The sequence below is a fragment of the Bos mutus genome, chromosome 13 (assembly GCF_027580195.1).
Source record: "Bos mutus isolate GX-2022 chromosome 13, NWIPB_WYAK_1.1, whole genome shotgun sequence".
In the NCBI taxonomy this organism is placed as follows: Eukaryota; Metazoa; Chordata; class Mammalia; order Artiodactyla; family Bovidae; genus Bos; species Bos mutus.
Window position 1 is genome coordinate 42,500,435 of NC_091629.1, and position 20,179 is coordinate 42,520,613.

At 46.0% G+C, this 20,179-nt stretch overlaps 1 protein-coding gene across 1 annotated transcript in view; it reads right to left on the reverse strand.

Annotated features, from left to right (window-relative positions):
* The window catches only part of RAB22A (RAB22A, member RAS oncogene family), a 53,471-nt gene that overhangs the window by 9,293 nt on the left and 23,999 nt on the right, over window positions 1–20,179 (reverse strand). Inside the window, exons 3-6 of the mRNA XM_070381494.1 lie at window positions 11,452–11,533; window positions 2,792–2,863; window positions 2,593–2,699; window positions 1,936–2,045 (exon numbers count right to left, since the gene is read on the reverse strand). Coding sequence (XP_070237595.1) covers window positions 1,936–2,045; window positions 2,593–2,699; window positions 2,792–2,863; window positions 11,452–11,533 — 371 coding nt within the window. The remainder of the gene's footprint in view (window positions 1–1,935; window positions 2,046–2,592; window positions 2,700–2,791; window positions 2,864–11,451; window positions 11,534–20,179) is intronic.

Sequence of the window (20,179 nt, forward strand, 5' to 3'; positions counted from 1 at the left end):
AGATGTGATGTAGAGTCAAACACACCAGACACACGTGAGCAAATCCAGTTTGTTTTAAAAAGCATAAAGTCTAAAAACAGGTAAAACAAGAAGAGCTGGTCATCAGGATGGGGGCTCCCTGTGGGAGGGGGAGGGGTGAGGTTCTTGTCAAGGCCTCAGGGTCTTGACATGGGTGCTGATCCAGGAGTCTACTCAGTCTGTGAACACCCCTGGAGGTTTATACTTCTGATGGGAGCACTCTGCAGCATGTATATTAGACTTCAATAAAAAGCCAGCAAACCAAGGCCCCATGCTAACTCGATCTTACAATGCCCAGTAAATAATAAACTCAATTTACATCTCTCTAAGTTTTTCTAATCTTTTGGAACATATTTTTTTTTATTCTTCACAGTTAAAATCAGTATGTACAGGCTAGTTTTTATATAGGGATTTTCACTGCTGGTAGGCTTCACTACCTTCCTATTCTTAATACTGCTATAGAACACTTTATAAAAACAGTGATAATTATGATACCACATACCTAGATATTTTAGCTTGAACTAAACTGTGAAAAATTCCCGACTACCTTTACACACTGCCTTTTAGGAATGCATCTGAGTAACTGCTATTTACAATCTAGGAAGACGATAAATATTATTGCTTTTTAATGCTGGAAGGAAGGGGCTGGACTAGGGCTCACACACCAGTGTCCACCAGCTGTTCCAGGCAGCACATGGGCCCAGCAGGCCTGCATGGTACTCTGAAAATATTTCAGGAAGTGGCCAGATTTAAAAAGTGTGACATGTTACATAAAATGCAGATCTCTGAACAAACTAAAAACATCAAAAATTAAAAATAAAACCAAAAGTAACCCCAGTAATGGGGTAGCCAGGTAGCCAGAGGCCTACCTGCCACTGTCGTCCACTTGCTGGAGCTGGGCCTGCCCTGGCCAGTTGTCAGGGTCACCAGGGCTTCCTGCAGCCCCCAGGTCCTGGTGTGCCCCTAGGTCTGCTTCCCTGGGGGCCGTCCCAGCCTGGCCCTGCTGGCCCTTCCTCTACATGCTGGCCAAGCACCCTTCTACTTTCAGATCTCCCCAAAGGGTGGATCTCAGTGTGGCTTTCTCCTGTCCTTCTTGTGCTTGTTCAGTTAACATGAACCTCAGGGCTCTGCACATCTGCTCTGTCAGGGTCTGGCTCTAATAGTGCATCCTCAGAGAAGCCTTCCCTGACCACCTGCACAAACTCTTTCCTTTCAGTCTATCTTATATACTTTGTATTCCTGCTCATCATCAGAAAGGGTCTTGCTTCCCTGTGTGCTGTCTCTCCCCCAGTGGACCGCAGAGGCTGCCCCGTCACGCTTGCTGCTGTCTCCCCCGAGTCTGGAACAGGTCTCAGTGAACATTCTGATGAATTGGAATGAAATGAATGAACAGATACGATCCATGGACGGTCCCAGAGGTATGCAGCAGACTCTCCCATTGAGTGTCATCACTGTAACACTTCTGGAAAGGGAAAGAGGAGGGGAGGGGAGAGTGTCTTAACCTCTCACTGGCAAGAGCCTCATATTAATTTCTGAGGACTTTCTTGTGGGGGAATTACACACACATTTCATGTCCCTTTATTTATCTTATTCACATTCGACGACTTTGGATGACTAACTGAAACACATTTAAAGAGACAGAGGACAATGACAGCTTCCAGGACCCCAAGGCCTTGCACATTACTGATTCAGGAGCAACACTCCTCCTAGAAAGAAGGGCCAGTCATCAGGCAGCAGCTCTCCAGCAATTACAGCCCGATATGAAAACCCGCTGTCACTCTTCAATTCTCAAATCTCATTCCACTGAGAACACCACCAGTCTAGACTGCTCTGTGTAGGGAGGAAGTTCCCCCTGGCCAGATAAAGCTGTACTAAGTTGCTCCGCACAAAAGAAATGCATGAGGTACAAATACTCACTAATTTCTATAAAGAGTTCATTTATGTTTATCGCGTTCTTTGCACTTGTCTCTACAAAGACTGCATGGATGGAGTCGGCGTAGTCCTTGGCATCTCTCTCCATGACCTCTCTGGAAAACAATAAACTGTAGATCACAAACTCTATCTGTCAGGAGCTTAATGTGATCCCCATCTAATCCAGTAATTAACCAGATTTATGATGATCAGAACGGAACCTGGAACCACTAGCAATGCATCTAATGGAATGGTCAGAGAATCACCATGGTTTCTCCCCCCCCCTCCCCCACTACAGCCCTTGCTTGGAGGATCATGGAAGTGGTCCAGAAAAACCGCCAATCAACGTGCTTTCCTTCAAATGTCCTTTCTCCATTCGAGTACCCTGTGCCATGGGAGCTGAGGCTACATCAATCTCAGATCATGTTCAAGTGTGCTGCAACTGACGTTTAAATAAATTACACACCTGTCTCGATACATAGTCTAATGAGGTCCGAGTGTCTGAACTCTCAATTTTAGTTTGAAACTTCAGGACCCCAACCAAACAACAAAAAGGAAGTTTTCAATGTCAGAGATAAAACAGAAGCTAGGTTCTTCTACTGGATACTGCTCTGTTAGAAGAACACACAATCAGCACTGGTATCGCCTGCACTAATAACTTACCTTACATCGATAAGATCACACTTATTTCCTGCAATGGCAACTACAATATTGGGTGGGCCGTGCTGCCGAAGCTCTTTTACCCAATTCTTTAATGTTGAAAATGTCTCCTGTAACACAAAGGAGGAAAGCAACTGGAGACTGAAGCGACCTAAACAGAGTTTTCAGAATAGTCTCAAGAAGATGGTATGTCAGGCCTTACTTCTTTTGTGATGTCGTAAACAATTATAGCTGCAGCCGAGCCTCGGTAGTACATTGGCGCTAAGGCACGAAACTGCAGAGAAGAGGGAAAAATAAACAACAAAATCGGGAAAACTGGTTAAATATGTTTCTTACTAGACTTTGAAGCCCATTATTCCCACACAGAAGGTAATCTTTCTCTTAAGCCAAGAAAGATGACATGATGCTTTAAAGCAAATGAACCAGTAATTACCAAAGGCAAAAACTTCAAATCTAACACTGAAATGCCGCTCAGAAGGTACTTTAGAATACACTTTTATGGGAATTAAATACGTGCTATAAACAATTGTTTCAGTTGAAAAGGCTAATTGCACTCAATGTTATAATTTCCAAATTCATTTGTTCAGTAGTCCTTTAAACTTTCGCTCCCCAAACAAGGAGATAAAAATAATGCTGTAAATAGTTCTCCAGAGAAGTGCCTGCATTTGGGTGTCGTAAAGATAACCTGCAATCTAAATGCTGATTGTGCTACAGAAATGAGTATACATTTACATTCATGGCCTGGATGAGCTTGTAACTCGCTTTTTTGATATCGTCCACATACATGGCAATTCCCCAAAGCGGTACATATCTTATTCCATTTACATGCATTTAACTCTGTGTACAGGGTTTCTTCCCACCAATCCTCCTCCAGCTCTCCCCCTCCCCCCAACACAACAGGGAAGAGAAGGAAGGACAATCTAAATAGTGAGACTGATTTAGCGGGCCATTTGTTTTGATAAGGTGTCAGATGGAAAATGGGATGTGCCCACCCCAGTCAACCCTGGTTTCTGGGCATGTGTGTGTTGGTCAAGCCTCCCGCTCAGTGAATGTGAGGTCAGTGTATGAGACAAGACATTGACTTGTGCTTGATTGATCTCTGTTGTATCCCCTGACTTTGAAACCTGACCCCTACACGCGATGTGAGAAGTACTATGGGACTCCCCTCCTGCTCTCTGTTCTGTGGCTCCCCTTCAAAACACAGGACACTGTTATCAGAAGTGAGTACCTAAGAACTGTTTAGGTGCAGGGTGATGTCAAAATAAGTGCTAGCCTCAAACATCCATCCAGGTTCAGTTCAGTTGCTCAGTTGTACCTGACTCTTTGCGAGCCCATGAACCACAGTATGCCAGGCCCCCCTGTCCATCACCAACTCCTGGAATCTACCCAAACCCATGTCCATCGAGTTGGTGATACCATACAGGTTAAGCGTTACTAGTCTCAGGGAGAAAGATCCCTGCCTCTGGGGTCAAAGTCGGAAAACTTCCAATAAAATGTTAAGTTTTAGAGAGAAAAAAAACTTGTAAGAAACTAAGGAAACCAGATGATTAGGTGGGAAAGACTCTGAATTGCCCTCCCCAGGATGACAGAGAAGCAATCAGATGGCACAAAGGCTATGGTACTAGCTTTCACTTTTGATGCATGATTCCAGCAACTTCCTTTACAAGGCTGTTGGATTTTGTGTGTGTGTGGTATTTAAATTTGTAAAGTAAGATTCATTTAGAGAAGTGCAAAGATTTTAAGGCTGATAAAAGGTCTTAATTTTGATAAAATTACAAATGTGTATATATACATTCATCCTGTCCCATCCCAAGATAGAAAATGTCTTTATCAACATGAAAAGTTCCCCAATGCTATTCTTTTCAAGCCCCTTCTTTATTCTTGATGGTAACCCTTCTCTTCAAGTCTATTTACTGCTATAGATATAAAAACTAGTTTTCTCTTGCTTATGGTCTGCACAGAATATCCACTTCCATTCTCTTATTTTCACATGATCTCTAGGTTTCTGTGTAAGGTAATCCCTTCTATAACCAGCATATTGTTTGATTTTGACTTTTGATCCAATCTGAAAACCTTTGCCTTTTAAGTGGAATATTTAGTTCCTTTACACTAAGATCAGATCAGATCAGTCGCTCAGTCGTGTCCGACTCTTTGCAACCCCATGAATCGCAGCACGCCAGGCCTCCCTATCCATCACCAACTCCCGGAGTTCACTGAGACTCACGCCCATCGAGTCAGTGATGCCATCCAGCCATCTCATCCTCTGTCGTCCCCTTCTCCTCTTGCCCCCAATCCCTCCCAGCATCAGAGTCTTTTCCAATGAGTCAACTCTTCTCATGAGGTGGCCAAAGTACTGGAGTTTCAATTTTAGCACTTAATATACTTCCTGATATATTTGTTTTTTACTGATATTAGGACTATCATTTTGCTACTTGCTTTATATTTTGTTACATTAAAACAAAATAAAACCCTGTTCTTCCCTTCCTCCCTTCTTCTGCATTAACTGTTTTTTACTGTTTACTTTTAATGTAGTAATTAGTCCATTGGTTTTTTAGTTATGCCTCCCTGTATTACTCTTTTAGGTAGCTGCTCTCGTAACTACAATGTGTGTCTCTCATAGCTGACTTAGAGTTTAAAATGCACCACCTTATGTGAAAGATCAGAACCATGCAAGATTTCTTATCCCACTGTCCTCTGTGCCGCTGTCAAATATTTTAAATCTATACGATAATGCACATAATTCAATATTATAATTTTTACATTAAATAGCCAATAATTTTTTTTTTAATAAAAAGAAAAATCCCCAGATTTTTATATTAACTGTTCCAAGTGGTTCTTGTTTCTTCCTTGGATCTCAAATACTATCTGGCGTCATCCCCTCTAGCCTAAGAACCTTTCTGAGACCACTGCTGCTAAATCCTCTCTGCTTTTCTTCTTCTAAACATGTCATGACTTTGAATTCATATCTGAAAGATAATTTGGTAAGTGGGTAATTCTGACTCTTTGAAACGGCTCCATTGTCTTCTGGCCTCCACTGACTATGGAAGCTGCATGTGCCTATGGTATTATCTCTGGCTGCTTTCAAGATTTTCCTCTTTAACTTTGATTTTTAGCAATTTGACCATGATAGACTTAGACACAGACTTCTTAGTATCTGTGAGTCTGCTAAACTTTTGGATTTGTGAGTTAATTCCACCAAAATATGGAAAAATTTCAGCCACTGTTTCTCGAAACATCTTTTCTGTCCGCCCCCCCCCCCCGCTTTTTTTTCTTTTTAACAACTTCTGGGTCTCCAGTCACACATACGTTTGATCATTTGAATTTGTCTCTAGGTACCATGTTCCTGTATTTCTACTCTCTGTTCTTCTGATTTGTTAATTTGTCACTTATCTGGTGGATTTTTCATTTTAGATCTTACAGTTTTCAGTTTTAGCATTTTCATTTATCAGTTGCCATTTTGTGTGAGACTCCCCATCTGTAGTTACATATTTAAAATATCTGGTTTCCGTTATCTTCTCTGAAGTGTTAGAATACTGGCATATCACCCTTAGATGGTTTTACACGTGGTTAGGGTGAGTCTATGTGGGTCTCTACTCCTAAGACATGGCCCTTTGGCAGTTTCTGGGGGATCCTAGGGTATTGATTAAGCCTTACGTAACAGGCAGGACTGGATTCTAAACCCTGCTTATTCTCACGAGCAGCAGCAGGACCTCTGCTCAGTCCCGTCATGGCCTCTCCAGCTGTTGGCTTCTGTTGAAGCCCTTAGTGTCACTCCCGTGCTTTCACAATTTGAGGGTTAAGCAAAGCCAGGAAAGGGATTTATAAGCTGATTTTCAGGGCTTCCTGCCTTGTGGGATTCATCTTTTCTGGGATGTGCCTCCTCTTTTCCCAGCTGCTCTAGCAACCTTGACCTCTGCCCTCAAATACTGTGAGCTATGAAGACAGCCCCCCACTTGAGTTCTGGCTACCCTGTGCTGCATGGTCGTGGGTGTGCCTTCTGGGGGAAAATCCATGAAAACGTGAGTCTCATTTGATGTCATTCCCCTTTCAGTCCCTGACTGTATCTGGCGGCTCCAAAGGACCTTCGGAGTTGTTTTTTAATGCTTTGCCCAGTGTTTATACATAACTGTTATCTGTGTGAGGGTTAGCCTGTTACAAGCTACTCCTCCATGACTGACACTGAAACTCTTTCTATATACCGTACTTGTGGTATAAAAAAAGAAGGCAGCAGCTTACAAAGAGACTCAAAGGATGTGAGCATAGTTCTGCTCCCAATCAGGCCCTAAATCGGGGGATGGACAGCTTTTTCTGGAAGAGGCCAGTGGTAAACACGTTAGGCTTTGTGGATCACGTGATCTCTGCCGCAACTCCTCAACTCTACCATGGAAGCAAGAGAGCAGCCACAGACAGCAAGTTAACAAATAAACACAGCTGTGCTCTGAAAAAACAGGAAGTAAGCTGGATCTGGCCTGAGAGCCACAGTGTGGACCCTGGTCATAGATGTTAAGCGATGTGTACACGTTTTCCTGATTTCAAACTTGAGTATATCCCTTATGTGACTCCTGTGACAACAAATGACTCCAAGTCTTCCTGGCACTCTGACCTCTAGAAATGGTCGTCAGGAGAAACCACATTAAGATTCAGGGACATAAATCTTCAAGACTGGATGCAGTGTCTATTAGACTTCGGTTAAGAACCTTTTTTTTTTACATGATCACACGCAGATGGCAAGTATTTGAAATACTGCTGCTACAGTTACGGAGCACTTCTGACATGGATGTGAGGTACACGTTTGCGCAACAGCTAGGTCTGTCGCTATGCTTCTGGAGGACTCCTTGTTGGTGAAGGAAGATTGGTGGGGAAAGATCATTTTAAATTAATTCATTTAGGGATGAAAAGGTCTGAAAAGGCTCTGTCTTGAGAAAAAAATTATGAAAACAAGTTTTATTTTATCTGATATTAGAAAAAACTTTGGCTTATTATTGCAGCCAGTTTCTTGAATGAACACTGAGTCAAAGTTGATTGATAAATGGACCATGATTCTTCTGATAGGATCATGTTGTTCTTGTTCAGTCACTAAGTCACGTCCGACTCTTTGCAACCCTGTGAACTGGAGCACACCAAGCTCCCGTGAACCACATGCTGGCACAACATGGAATCTATTTTTCATTTCGTGTTTGCCCTTCCTAGTCCTGTCACAGGAAGGGAACTTTTACAAAATATCTGAGGACTCCCATCGGTTTTCCCTAGGCCTTTTGATACACACATCATTATCTTCTGAGGCACTTATGTCATCACTTTGATCAGTAGCTTTCTCTTCACTTAATTTAAGAAGCTCCCTACCATCAATGGCTTCATATAACATCTGTGGAATTCTCCAAATCACTTTCACTGACTTAATGAAATTACTTTGCAATCAGTTGTGACTGGACCATCAAGGATAATCCATCTGTAAAGACGTGAGGGTCAAATGGGAAGGATGTCCGAATGGTCAGTTCATCATGAATGGCTACATCTTAGGATGACTTCTGATTCCATGATAAATCTCATTACAGAGAACTGAATAACAAATACATAGATATTAGAAATGCCTCATTTGAGGCATGCACTGCTCACATGACAAAAGTAGGGGGAGGATCTGGGCCTGCTTCCCTGTGCCAGAGTAGGGCTCGCAATTAAATGACATAAATCCACCGGTATCAGTGCTGAGCACCAGGGGTTGAGCACATAGATGTGAGGACAGCCCCTGCCCCCAAGGAGCTAACAGAAGATAAACAGGCAAGGAGACGGGGTACAACCTGGGGGTTGTGGGCAATCACAAGGATGGTTCAGAATACAAAGAAATACACTGAAGAGTCTACCTGCTAATTGGTCTACCTGATACCAGAGCACCAGGTCAGGCCCTGTGCTAGGCCCTGGGACCATAACCCCGTGGGCCTGGTTCTCAGTTTCTCGTCTGTGGGGAGAGCCTGTCAGGAGAGGTGTGTGGACAGGTAGCTACTTACAACTTGGAATGAGGGTCCTGAGGGAAATGAATAGAGCACATGAGTCTGAGCGAACTCCGGGGGTTGGTGATGGACAGGGAGGCCTGGTGTGCTGTGATTCATGGGGTCGCAAAGAGTCGGACACGACTGAGCGACTGAACTGAACTGATGTACAACGAGCTGGGGTGGTGCTGAGGTGCAGAGGGATGAGGGGAAACAGGAGGGTGTGATGCTGAACCTGGGACGGAAAGGCTGGTAAGGAGCCAGATGGCCATGCCCTGCGTGAAGGGACAGTCTTCTGGTGCAAGGAATGCTATGTGTGAAGGCCGACTCTGGTGTGTCTGAGGACATGAACGGAGGCCCCTGGGCTGGAACTCAGAAGGTGAGGGGAGGCTGGACAGGAGGCCCTGGAGAGCAAGCGGCGCAGGCCATGAGGGCTCCGCACACCCCTGGACAGGGTGCGGCTCCCAGGAGAGGGGCAGCCGGCAGTTCCTGAGGAGCTGAGCAGGAGGGTTAACAGAGTCTGATTCAGGTTTTCATAAGGGAACCCTAGGTCCTGTGAGGAGAACAGACACAGGGTGACGGGGCTGGGAGGAGGGAAGGCAGGGAGACCAGTAATCCAAGAGAGGAACTCTTGGGTGAGAGTGAGAGGTGGCAGGCCACTGATAGTGGACACAGGGAGAAGTGAGTAGACTTAGAAGCTACAGCTGTCAGGACAGCTAAAGGGGAGACAGCACCTCCAGACTCACACCTGAACGAGGTGGGCCTGTGGCAAACTGAGGAAGGCAGGGGTGGTGGGGAAAGCCCCCTGAAAGCAACATGGGATGAGAGTTTTGAAGGCTGAACACGCATTCTCCAGGCTAACGCTGGGAGGGAGGGTGTTCCAAGCAGAGGGAATGACGGGACATGGGTGTGAGGCAGGCACTGGCCTGGTGACGGCAGATCTGAAAGGTTTGGTCGGTCTTGGAGGATGAACTGGTGGGAGGAGGTGACAATGGAGAGTCTGGCGGAGGCTGGCACCATCCAGGCCCAAAAGGCTGTGTCTGGGACAAACAAGCAGGAAAGGCTCACAGAGGCGCCCTGGAGGATTTTCACAGCATTTCTGATTCGCTGTTGATGTTGAGCTCTTCTTAAACCCTATGATTTGGCAACGACCAGCTGGAGTGGGGGTGCACGGCCAGCGTCCCTCTCCTGATAGTCTCCACGGCGCGGGGCTCTGCTGGGCAGGCCTCCTGGGCCCAGCTGCCTCATCTGTATTCCCAGCGCGAGCCTTTGGCTGGCTCAGTGATCGAGCTCCAGGTAGGGGTGAGGGACATTTGCATCTCAGAGCAATGACTCCTGGTGCAGAATCAATTAGAGGTGGGGAAACAAGAGGCAGGCAGACCAGCTAATTACAAAACTTAACAGAATTCTGCTATCATGGCAACAGCAAGAGAGACGCATAAACCCTCGTGTTATTCTTTTTTTACGTTCTGAAAAAAAAAGAGATGTTATACATCACTGTGTCTATGAAGACAGGCTCTGATTCAAGGCATAATGGAATCTATATTATAGTAGGATGCTTTATGATGAGGGCTTTGCTGTCTCATCAAATATATGGGAGGGGTAACTGAGATGTGGGATTCACTGAAAGGGTACATATATTACTGGTATGAAGAGCCATGAGTTTGTGGCTAATAGGCTGGATGCCAGGGCTATGTCTGTGGACATACTCAGGGAGGCTCTGTGGGAGGCGGCCCTTCTGAAGGATGGGCGAGTGATGCTTGGCCAAGGCCCACCCACCTCAGCACACATGGCCCAGACAACGCAGGAGCCATGGGGACTGGAGACCAAGCAGACACATCTCGATGAGGAAGTGGACATAGGTGTGACATCCAGTGGTTTAAAAAAATAACACAGAACAGAAGAAACCAAACAGAACGAACTTGAGATGTGAAATCTGTACGAATGTGCAATGTCTACACCAGGACAAAAGGAACGCCTTGCTGTGCCCTCCTCCATTTGTCTGTGATGATGCTTGTCAGGTTTTACACCATTTGAAGCATCTATGCTGTCTCAGATAAGACTGTGGGGACAGACTATTTCTCCTGATTACTTCCGCTATACTTTTAAGAGCTTTAAGATAGCACAGCGCATCCATCATATGTTCTGTTTTGATAACACTGTTTGAAAACAAAATTAAACAGGAGCTGAATAATGGGGCAGCTGCCAGACACACCTCAACAGGGAACTCAACACAGGGAAGAATGGGGCGGCAGCAGCAGCCAGACCCTTCCCCACTTTCCTGTCCCGTCCCATTTGGGTGGGCTTTGTCAAATCCTCTTCTGCACCGAGGTACCATGGCCCTGGCCCCACTTCTGGCCCAGGCCCTCCCAAGGCAGACAGCCATCCAGGACAACTTTATCATCAGGCGTTTAATAAGCACTATTGCATGGCACAGTGTTAGCTCATCCATTTCACTTAAAGTCTCAAACTTTATATGCTGTTAAAGTTCCCTCTTTAGCTCTTAAAAGGCGGCTATAATGAGATGTGCTTCACTCTCCCTTCCTACCACTAATTCTTTTATATCTCTGCTCAAGGATAGAGCCCCAAAATTACACACCATGCTCTGAGCGGGGTTTCATCAGGCCTGTTAGTCAGCATTTACTTGAAGACACTAAAATATATATAAATGCCCTCAGTGCCCACGGGCACTTTCTCCATCTGTGGACTTCGTGGTTCTAGTTGAGCAGGAAAGGGCTGGCCGCGCAAATGGGAACGTGTGTGTCTCCGGTGCAGAGAAGGGCAGTGAGTGACGTGAAGCGACGGGACCCAGCATTGCACTGGTGCTTTCACCTGGGCCTCAGGAAAACACATAGTGATGCAAAGGGTGACTTACTCGTTCTTGTCCAGCTGTGTCCCAGATGAGGAATTTATGTAGTTCATTTTGGTACTGGACAGTCTTGGTCATAAAAGATGCCCTACAAAGAGAGACCTAAACGATCAGAACACAGGTATTTAAACCACGTCACCAGCCCGAGTTGGAAACATTGCTTAGACCCCACAGTTCTCACACTCCTGCTCCACACTACATTCTGACTGTGGTCCTCTTTGGAGTATGAATGAGACACTCAGATGCTGGCTGCATGCTCTAAGATGGAAGGGTTCTTTGGCTTGTGGCTGCCTAAACTGTGTGACATCAAAAGAACCATGAGATAATTTGATAATCCAGACATTAGCCTCCCTTGTAATATACTCAAGCTGTTCTTCAGAAAGATGGCACCATGGGAAAACTTTTGTGAAAACCTGTGTGTCCAGGAAATGAGTGTACTAGTAATGAGCAGTAGGTCATTTGGCTTTGTCCTCAGCCCATTCCTAAACCAAAGGATCATGTGAAGAGCTAGTGTTAGACTAGGGTTAATAAAACTAAAATACCAACAAGAAGCACAAAGACTCCCAATCACCACCTCTGTGTTTCAGTAACAGATCGGCCCCCCACTGGTTGTCCTGCTAGGCCACCCCAGTCCTGGGTGGAGAAGGAATGCTCCTGTACAGGTTTTCCTGCTCTCTGCGAGGGACTGCTCCATGCAGGGGCCTCTGAAGGCAGGGCCAGGGGCTTGTGCTTTTGGGACAACCTGTGAGGAACTGTGGAACACGTGCCTAGACCCTCTGGAGGCTCCTGGATGAAGATTCTAGAGGCCTGTCCCAGGCCAGCGCTAGCTCCAATGCTACCTTCTACTCTCCCAACCCACCAGAAAGCTCCCTGCTGGGAAGTCCTTTGTCTCCCAGCCTCCTCCGGGCATCCCAGTCTGGCAGAAGAACCCAGGGATGATTATGTCTTCTTTCCCACTGAATAAACCTTATGGGGCTGAGGGTCAAGCTGTGCTCTTGGAATCACACCCTCATCATCCTAATCAGGACAATGAACTCAATGGCTAGACATTTTCACATATTCTGAATCTGAAATATCTTTGAAGAGATTCAAGTAGCAGTTACATAATTTTCAAGAAAGTGCAAGCTGAAATCAATAGAATGACTTTCTGAAGCATTACTGAGCTTAGGTAAGTATCAGAATCCTTAGTTAAAAAACTTTTTACACTTGCCATGGTTAAATCAGGATGTGTACCAGGACTTCTCACTTTAAGGAAGATCTAAGCCTTCACACGGAACACAGCCTTGTCTGACTCAATGAAACTAAGCCATGCTGTGTGGGGCCACCCCAGACAGGTGGGTCATGGTGGAGAGGTCTGACAGAATGTGGTCCTCTGGAGAAGGGAATGGCAAACCACTTCAGTATTCATGCCTTGAGAACCCCATGAACAGTATGAAAAGGCAAGATGATAGGATACTGAAAGAGAAACTCCCCAGGTCAGTAGGTGCCCAATATGCTACTGGAGATCAGTGGAGAAATAACTCCAGAAAGAATGAAGGGATGGAGCCAAAGCAAAAACAATACCCAGTTGTGGATGTGACTGGTAACAGAAGCAAGGTCTGATGCTGTAAAGAGCAATATTGCATAGGAACCTGGAATGTGAGGTCCATGAATCAAGGCAAATTGGAAGTGGTCAAACAAGACATGGCAAGAGTGAAAGTCGACATTCTAGGAATCAGTGAACTAAAATGCACTGGAATGGTTAATTTAACTCAGATGACCATTATATCTACTACTATGGGCAGGAATCCCTTAGAAGAAATGGAGTGGCCATCATGGTCAACAAGCGAGTCTGAAATGCAGTACCTGGATGCAATCTCAAAAATGACAGAATGATCTCTGTTCATTTCCAAGGCAAACCATTCAATATCACAGTAATCCAAGCCGATGCCCCACCCAGTAACGGCGAAGAAGCTGAAGTTGAACGGTTCTATGAAGACCTATAAGACCTTTTAGAACACGCAAAAAAGATGTCCTTTTCATTATAGGGGACTGGAATGTAAAAGTAGGAAGTTAAGAAACACCTGGAGTAACAGGCAAATATGGCCTTGGAATACAGATTGAAGCAGGGCAAAGGCTAATAGAGTTTTGCCAAGAGAATGCGCTGCTCATAGCAAACACCCACTTCCAACAACACAAGAGAAGACTCTATACATGGAAATCACTAGATGGTCAACACTGAAATCAGACTGATTATATTCTTTGCAGCCAAAGATGGAGAAGCTCTATACAGTCAGCAAAAACAAAACCGGGAGCTGACTGTGGCTCAGATCATGAACTCCTTATTGCCAAATTCAGACTTAAATTGAAGAAAGTAGGAAAACCACTAGACCACTCAGGTATGACCTAAATCAAATCCCTTATGATTATACAGTGGAAGTGAGAAATAGATGTAAGGGACTAGATCTGATAGATAGAGTGCCTGATGAACTTGTGACATTGTACAGGAGACAAGAATCAAGACCATCCCCATGGAAAAGAAATGCAAAAAAGCAAAATGGCTGTCTGGGGAGGCCTTACAAATAGCTGTGAAAACAAGAGAAGTCAAAAGCAAAGGAGAAAAGGATATAAGCATCTGAATGCAGAGTTCCAAAGAATAGCAAGGAGAGATAGGAACGCCTTCCTCAGGGATCAATGCAAAGAAATAAGAGGAAAACAACAGAATGGAAAACACTAGAGATCTCTTCAAGAAAATTAGAGATACCAAGGGAACATTTTATGCAAAGATGGGCTCAATAAAGGACAGAAAATGGTATGGACATAACAGAAATAGAAGATATTAAGAAGAGGTGGCAAGAATACACAGAAGAACTGTACAAAAAAGATCTTCACGACCAAGATAATCACGATGGTATGATCACTCACCTAGAGCCAGACATCCTGGAATGTGAAGTCAAGTGGGCCTTAGAAAGCATCACTACGAACATTATTTCAAATCCTGAAAGATGATGCTGTGAAAATGCTGCACTCAATATGCCAGCAAATTTGGAAAACTCAGCAGTGGCCACAGGACTGGAAAAGGTCAGTTTTCATTCCAATACCAAAGAAAGGCAATGCCAAAGAATGTTCAAACTACCGCACAACTGCACTCATCTCACACGCTAGTAAAGTAATGCTCAAAATTTTCCAAGGCAGGCTACAGCAATACGTGAACCATGAACTTCCAGATGTTCAAGTTGGATTTAGAAAAGGCAGAGGAACCTGAGATCAAATTGCCAACATCCGCTGGATCATGGAAAAAGCAAGAGAGTTCCAGAAAAACATCTATTTCTGCTTTATTGACTATGCCAAAGCCCTTGACTGCATGGATCACAATCAATTGTGGAAAATTCTGAAAGAGATGGGAATACCAGACCACCTGATCTGCCTCTTGAGAAACCTGTATGTAGGTCAGGAAGCAACAGTTAGAACTGGACATGGAACAACAGACTGGTTCCAAATAGGAAAAGGAGTACGTCAAGGCTGTATATTGTTACTGTGCTTATTTAACTTATATGCAGAGTACATCATGAGAAACGCAGGGCTGGAAGAAACACAAGCTGGAATCAAGATTGCCAGGAGAAATATCAATAACCTCAGATACGCAGATGACACCACCCTTATGGCAGAAAGTGAAGAAAAAAGTCTCTTGATGAAAGTGAAAGAGGAGACTGAAAAAGTTGGCTTAAAGCTCAACATTCAGAAAACTAAGATCACGGCATCTGGTCCCATCACTTCATGGGAAATAGATGTGGAAACAGTGTCAGACTTTATTTTTTGGGGCACCAAAATCACTGCAGATGGTGACTGCTGCCATGAAATTAAAAGACACTTATTCCTTGGAAGGAACGTTATGACCAACCTAGGGAGCATATTTGGAGAAGGAAACGGTAACCCACTCCAGTGTTCTTGCCTGGAGAATCCCAGGGACAGGGGAGCCTGGTGGGCTGCCGTCTATGGGGTCGCACAGAGTCGGACACGACTGAAGCGACTTAGCAGCAGCAGCAGATAGCATATTAAAAAACAGAGACATTACTTTGCCAACAAAGGTCCATCTAGTCAAGGCTATGGTTTTTCCAGTAGTCATGTATGGATGTGAGAGTTGGACTGTGAAGAAAGCTGAACACCGAAGAATTGATGCTTTTGAACTATGGTGTTGGAGAAGACTCTCAAGAGTCCCTTGGACTGCAAAGAGATCCAACCAGTCCATTCTAAAGGAGACCAGTCCTGGGTGTACTTTGGAAGGACTGATGCTAAAGCTGAAACTCCAATACTCTGGCCACCTCATGCAAAGAGTTGACTCATTGGAAAAGACTCTGATGCTGGGAGGGATTGGGGGCACGAGGAGAAGGGGACGACAGAGGATGAGACGGCTAGATGGCATCACTGACTCAATGGACATGAGTTTGAGTAAACTCCGAGAGCTGGTGATGGACAGGGAGGCCTGGTGTGCTGCGATTCATGGGGTTGCAAAGAGTCAGACACGACTGAGCAACTGAACTGAACTGAAGCCTTCAAAAAGCCTTAGTTATTGTGAAGATGAAATGATATGATATAGTGAAAATGCTCTGCAAATTATAAAGTACTGTCTCTAAACAAGGTATTATTATTGTTATTACTATTAAAGGCAGCACCAGGAAATGTCTTAGTTTAGACTTTGCTATATTAGTCCTAAGCGCTTGCAACTCAGTCCTCCATCAATTATGGCTGTGCTGTCAGAGGTACAACAGGCACCGGGCCTATAAACGGAGCCAGAGCATCCAGCATGCCCAAACTAGCTGCTCAGAGGGCAAGAGGAGAAATATGCTTCACGGAGACAAAAGCTGAGAGAGTTACACGCAACGTTAAAAGGAAGTGTTTCGCTTCTGGGATCAGAATTCACTGAGGTCCAAACTACCTGCCAACCATCTCCCTTTTACTGAGAGTATAGATTCATGACTCAGACAAGTGGCAGCTACTATGAATGTAAGGATCTTATGGGATAAAACCCAACTTCCGGTCTGTGACCTTAGACCACCCATCCCTTCTCTCCCGTGGATGCTCTCAACACAACTCCTTCACAACTCCTTGTCATGCCTCCACATCTATTGGTCTCTTGTCCTTGTATTGCCAGTGTCACTGGCCAAACTGCCAATTCTTTAGGGGTCTTATCTGTCCTGTCTCAACCACCCAGGACAGCCTCTCTCCCTGCTTATTCTGCACACAGGTGGAGTGGCTGTCCCGCTGGACGAAAAGTCCCCAAGCCAGGACTGGTGTGGGGACGATCCTATGTCAGCTGGGCCCACCCCAGGCCTCTTCTTCCACCCAGCAACAATCCCACACTCCTATGACTGACTGTTTTCCAGCCCCCAGCCACTGCCTGCCACCCCTTGTTCCCAGGCCAGCAGCTCGTTTCTTCCTTCTCAGAGAAGACAGAGGTTATAAGCCCAAGCTCCGCAACATAGTCCCCAGTCAACCCTCCCACTTGACAATGAACTCATTTCGTTCACACCAGCTGTAACCCCCACTTTTCTGATTCTGCTTGTCTTTATTCACCTATCACCTCGGCCCTGACCATGAGCCCAGCACAACCCGCCTAGGCCACTGCAGACATCAAGCCGGTCTCCTTCCCCCAGACTTGAATCCTTCTAATTGTTGCTGCTTCTGACTTCACGCTGACGGTTCCTTTTCTGTGAATACTTTCCCCTCTGGCCAAACGCTTCTCAGGCTTTAGGTCTTAGCTCAACTGCCAAGTCACAGAAATGTGTGTGGTCCACCCAAGCCAGGTGGCTTCACATCTCAACTTCACCCTGCAACACACACCATCCCATTTTGTCCTCAGCGTGTCTGCCACAAGGCCTGTACAATGTCTGCCTGGCTTATTTGTCTATTTTTAAATTTATCTGTTAAATGCCAGGAAGTATGGACCTTGCGGTTCAGGTCTTCTTCTGTAACAGGGGCATCTTCCTCACCTCCCTGCTGGCTACCCTGGAATTCTGACAAAACATCTACTATGTTGCTATAAGCCACCTGGCCTTCCATGATGTCCACAGTTTCAGGGAGTCTCAGCCAAGCGCTCCCCGGAGCACACAATGAGAAGTACTTTTGAAGCGCAGAGACAGCTGAGATTAGAGGCAACTCGGGGGGCTCTTGAGCCAGGAGTGTGGCCTCTAGGGGGTGGGGTGGGGTGCCACCAGCAGGGCTGACCACGCCCAGGGACATCCTCACGACCTGCTCCCGCTCAGCCATTAGGCCAGCTCCCAGGCATCTTGCCGGAGATGGGTTCTCAGAACCCTGCTAAGGAAGCGGCAGCGATGCTGGACGGGGCCCAGCGCAAGTGGTGGTGATGGGACAACCAAACCCCTCCTCCCCGCGCCCCCGAAGCCTCTCACTGCAACAGGCATCTCTATGGATTTCTGAGAACCAGAGGGCTTGGCCTGTCACACCAGTAAGGACCACCTCTTCCCCATCGGCACTTGGATTCGGCTGGACTGATCTAGAGTGATGACGCTGGGGCTTGGGGTAGGCATGGGGCGAGAGGCGCACTAGGCAGAAGGCCTCCAGCATGGCCCACGCTTCAGGGTTTCATCTGCGGAGGACATGCTCTCCTGAATCTGACTGACTGCAGCTCTGCTCCACCGTCGGGACACTTCATCCCTGTCCCCACACTAAAGGCAGTGAAGACAGGGCTTAATTTCACTCCACCCTCACAGCAGTCTGTCTCCAGTTCTGAGTTCTCAATCAGAACGTGGTGTCGGCCTTCCATGGAAACATTGGTCTGCAGCTCTTCTTTGTTACTTTCATCCACTCTGAGAGAACTGTCTGGCTCTCCATTTTATATTTAATCTACACTTGAACTTTAGTCCCTGAGGTAAATTCAAAATTGGACCCTCATCTTCAAGCGGGACCACTACAATTTCTCCCTCCCAGCGTCACTCCATCCCAGGATCACTCCTTTAATGCTCAAGTTAAATGACACGGACAGTAGGATAAGTTCATATCTGGCTCTCTGAAAAACAGGCAATGGCTTCCTGCCATCCAAATGACACATTTTTATTTTCCAGCCTGCCATTTACCTGTCTGACACCCTTATTTTTCACTACTAAACCATCTCTCTTCACTCTCTCTAGGCAGATCTTATTACCTCTTTAATCTAAAATCCCTACTAGCATTATTTCCTAAAGCTAGATTGCCTTTCATAAACTTCTCCATTTTTTCCAGACATTCCACATCACCACAATCTTTGGTGGGAGCAGGAGTTCCCAATCGAAGTACTTGCTACAAGGGGTTTTAAAAACGCCTTTCCTTTACCTGCAGTGGACTCGCTGGGCTTCTGCAAAACACAGGTATGACCTGGCTCACAGTCTAGTACCCCTGAGCCCTTTTCTTGGAATGACACACAGATGCTGTCATCCTCATGATGGTGAAAGTGAAAGGTGCTCAGGCGTGTGCCACTCTTTGCAACTCTATGGACTCTACAGCCCATGGAATTCTCCAGGCCAGAATACTGGAGTGGGCAGCCGTTCCCTTCTCTAGGGGATCTTCCCAACCCAGGGATCGAACCCAGGTCTCCTGCATTGCAGGTGGATTATTTACCAGCTAAGCCACCAGGGAAACCCCCTCATAACGGTATGTGGTGCCTTTTAATGAGTGTCCATAACCTCAGCTCTGTATGCAAGTTCCAGAATCTCATGTACCTTTAAACTCTACCGTTTCTCAGACTCACGAGATCTACCATTTCTCAGACTCATGAGGTCTAAGGGCTGACGTGCCATTTCGTACCACCCTGCAGAGGGCCCCCTCCTGGGCAGCTCCACCCACCTGCACCAGAGCTGTGGGTGCACACGAGATGGTTGAATCCGCAGGCTCATTCACGGGTCACCCTGAGCAAATTCTCCAGGACCTTTTACACTGCTGTCATTCTAAGACTGTTTGTGAAAATATTTAAACTCAATGAAGACACTACTCTAAACCTAAAGATAATTAAATTTAACAATGAAGAGTTCAGCATCTCTTTTCCTAAGTTTGTTAAGAATAAGTTAACCCAACAGGAAAACCATTTGCATCACATACAGTAAAATCAACAGTCACAGGAAGGAATGAGCTGCCCCGACTGGGTGGTCATAATGGTGAGTGCTCTTCTCGTCCACCATACGTGTGGCCCCACTGAGTCCTTCATGTGAGCCTCCGGGGCAGATCTGATTTGTCAGCACCAGTTTGTAGACAAGGCGTGGAGGGGACGGAGAAGGACAGCAGCACAGCTAGGACCCTCGTCAGGCAAGACCTCGAGCCTGGTCTTGGAACCATAGCACCACAGGACCGTAGTGCGCCTGGGGGGTGACTCCCTCAAACACATGCGAGCAGGAATCCCAGGCAGGCAGAGTGAGTGCAGCCTCATCCCTGTCCCCAGGAGGCTCACAGGTAAAGCCACACCTGAGTCCCTAGGGCAGCAGTGACTCCAGGTGTGGGAGGCTGGATGACCACCCCACCCCTCCACTCCCACCCTAGAGGATGGCCACATTCCAACCCTAGAACCTGTGAATATGTTACTTCCCACTGCAAAAGGGGCACCTTACAGATACAATTAGGTTAAAAATCTCATGTTGGGGTAAGGATCCTGGATTAATGAGACAGTCCAACATAATCACAACAGTCCTTAGAAGGAGACCAGAAGTTGGAGCCAGAGATGGTGATGGAACATGGAAGGAGAGAGCAGGACTGTGTGCCCTGAAGATGG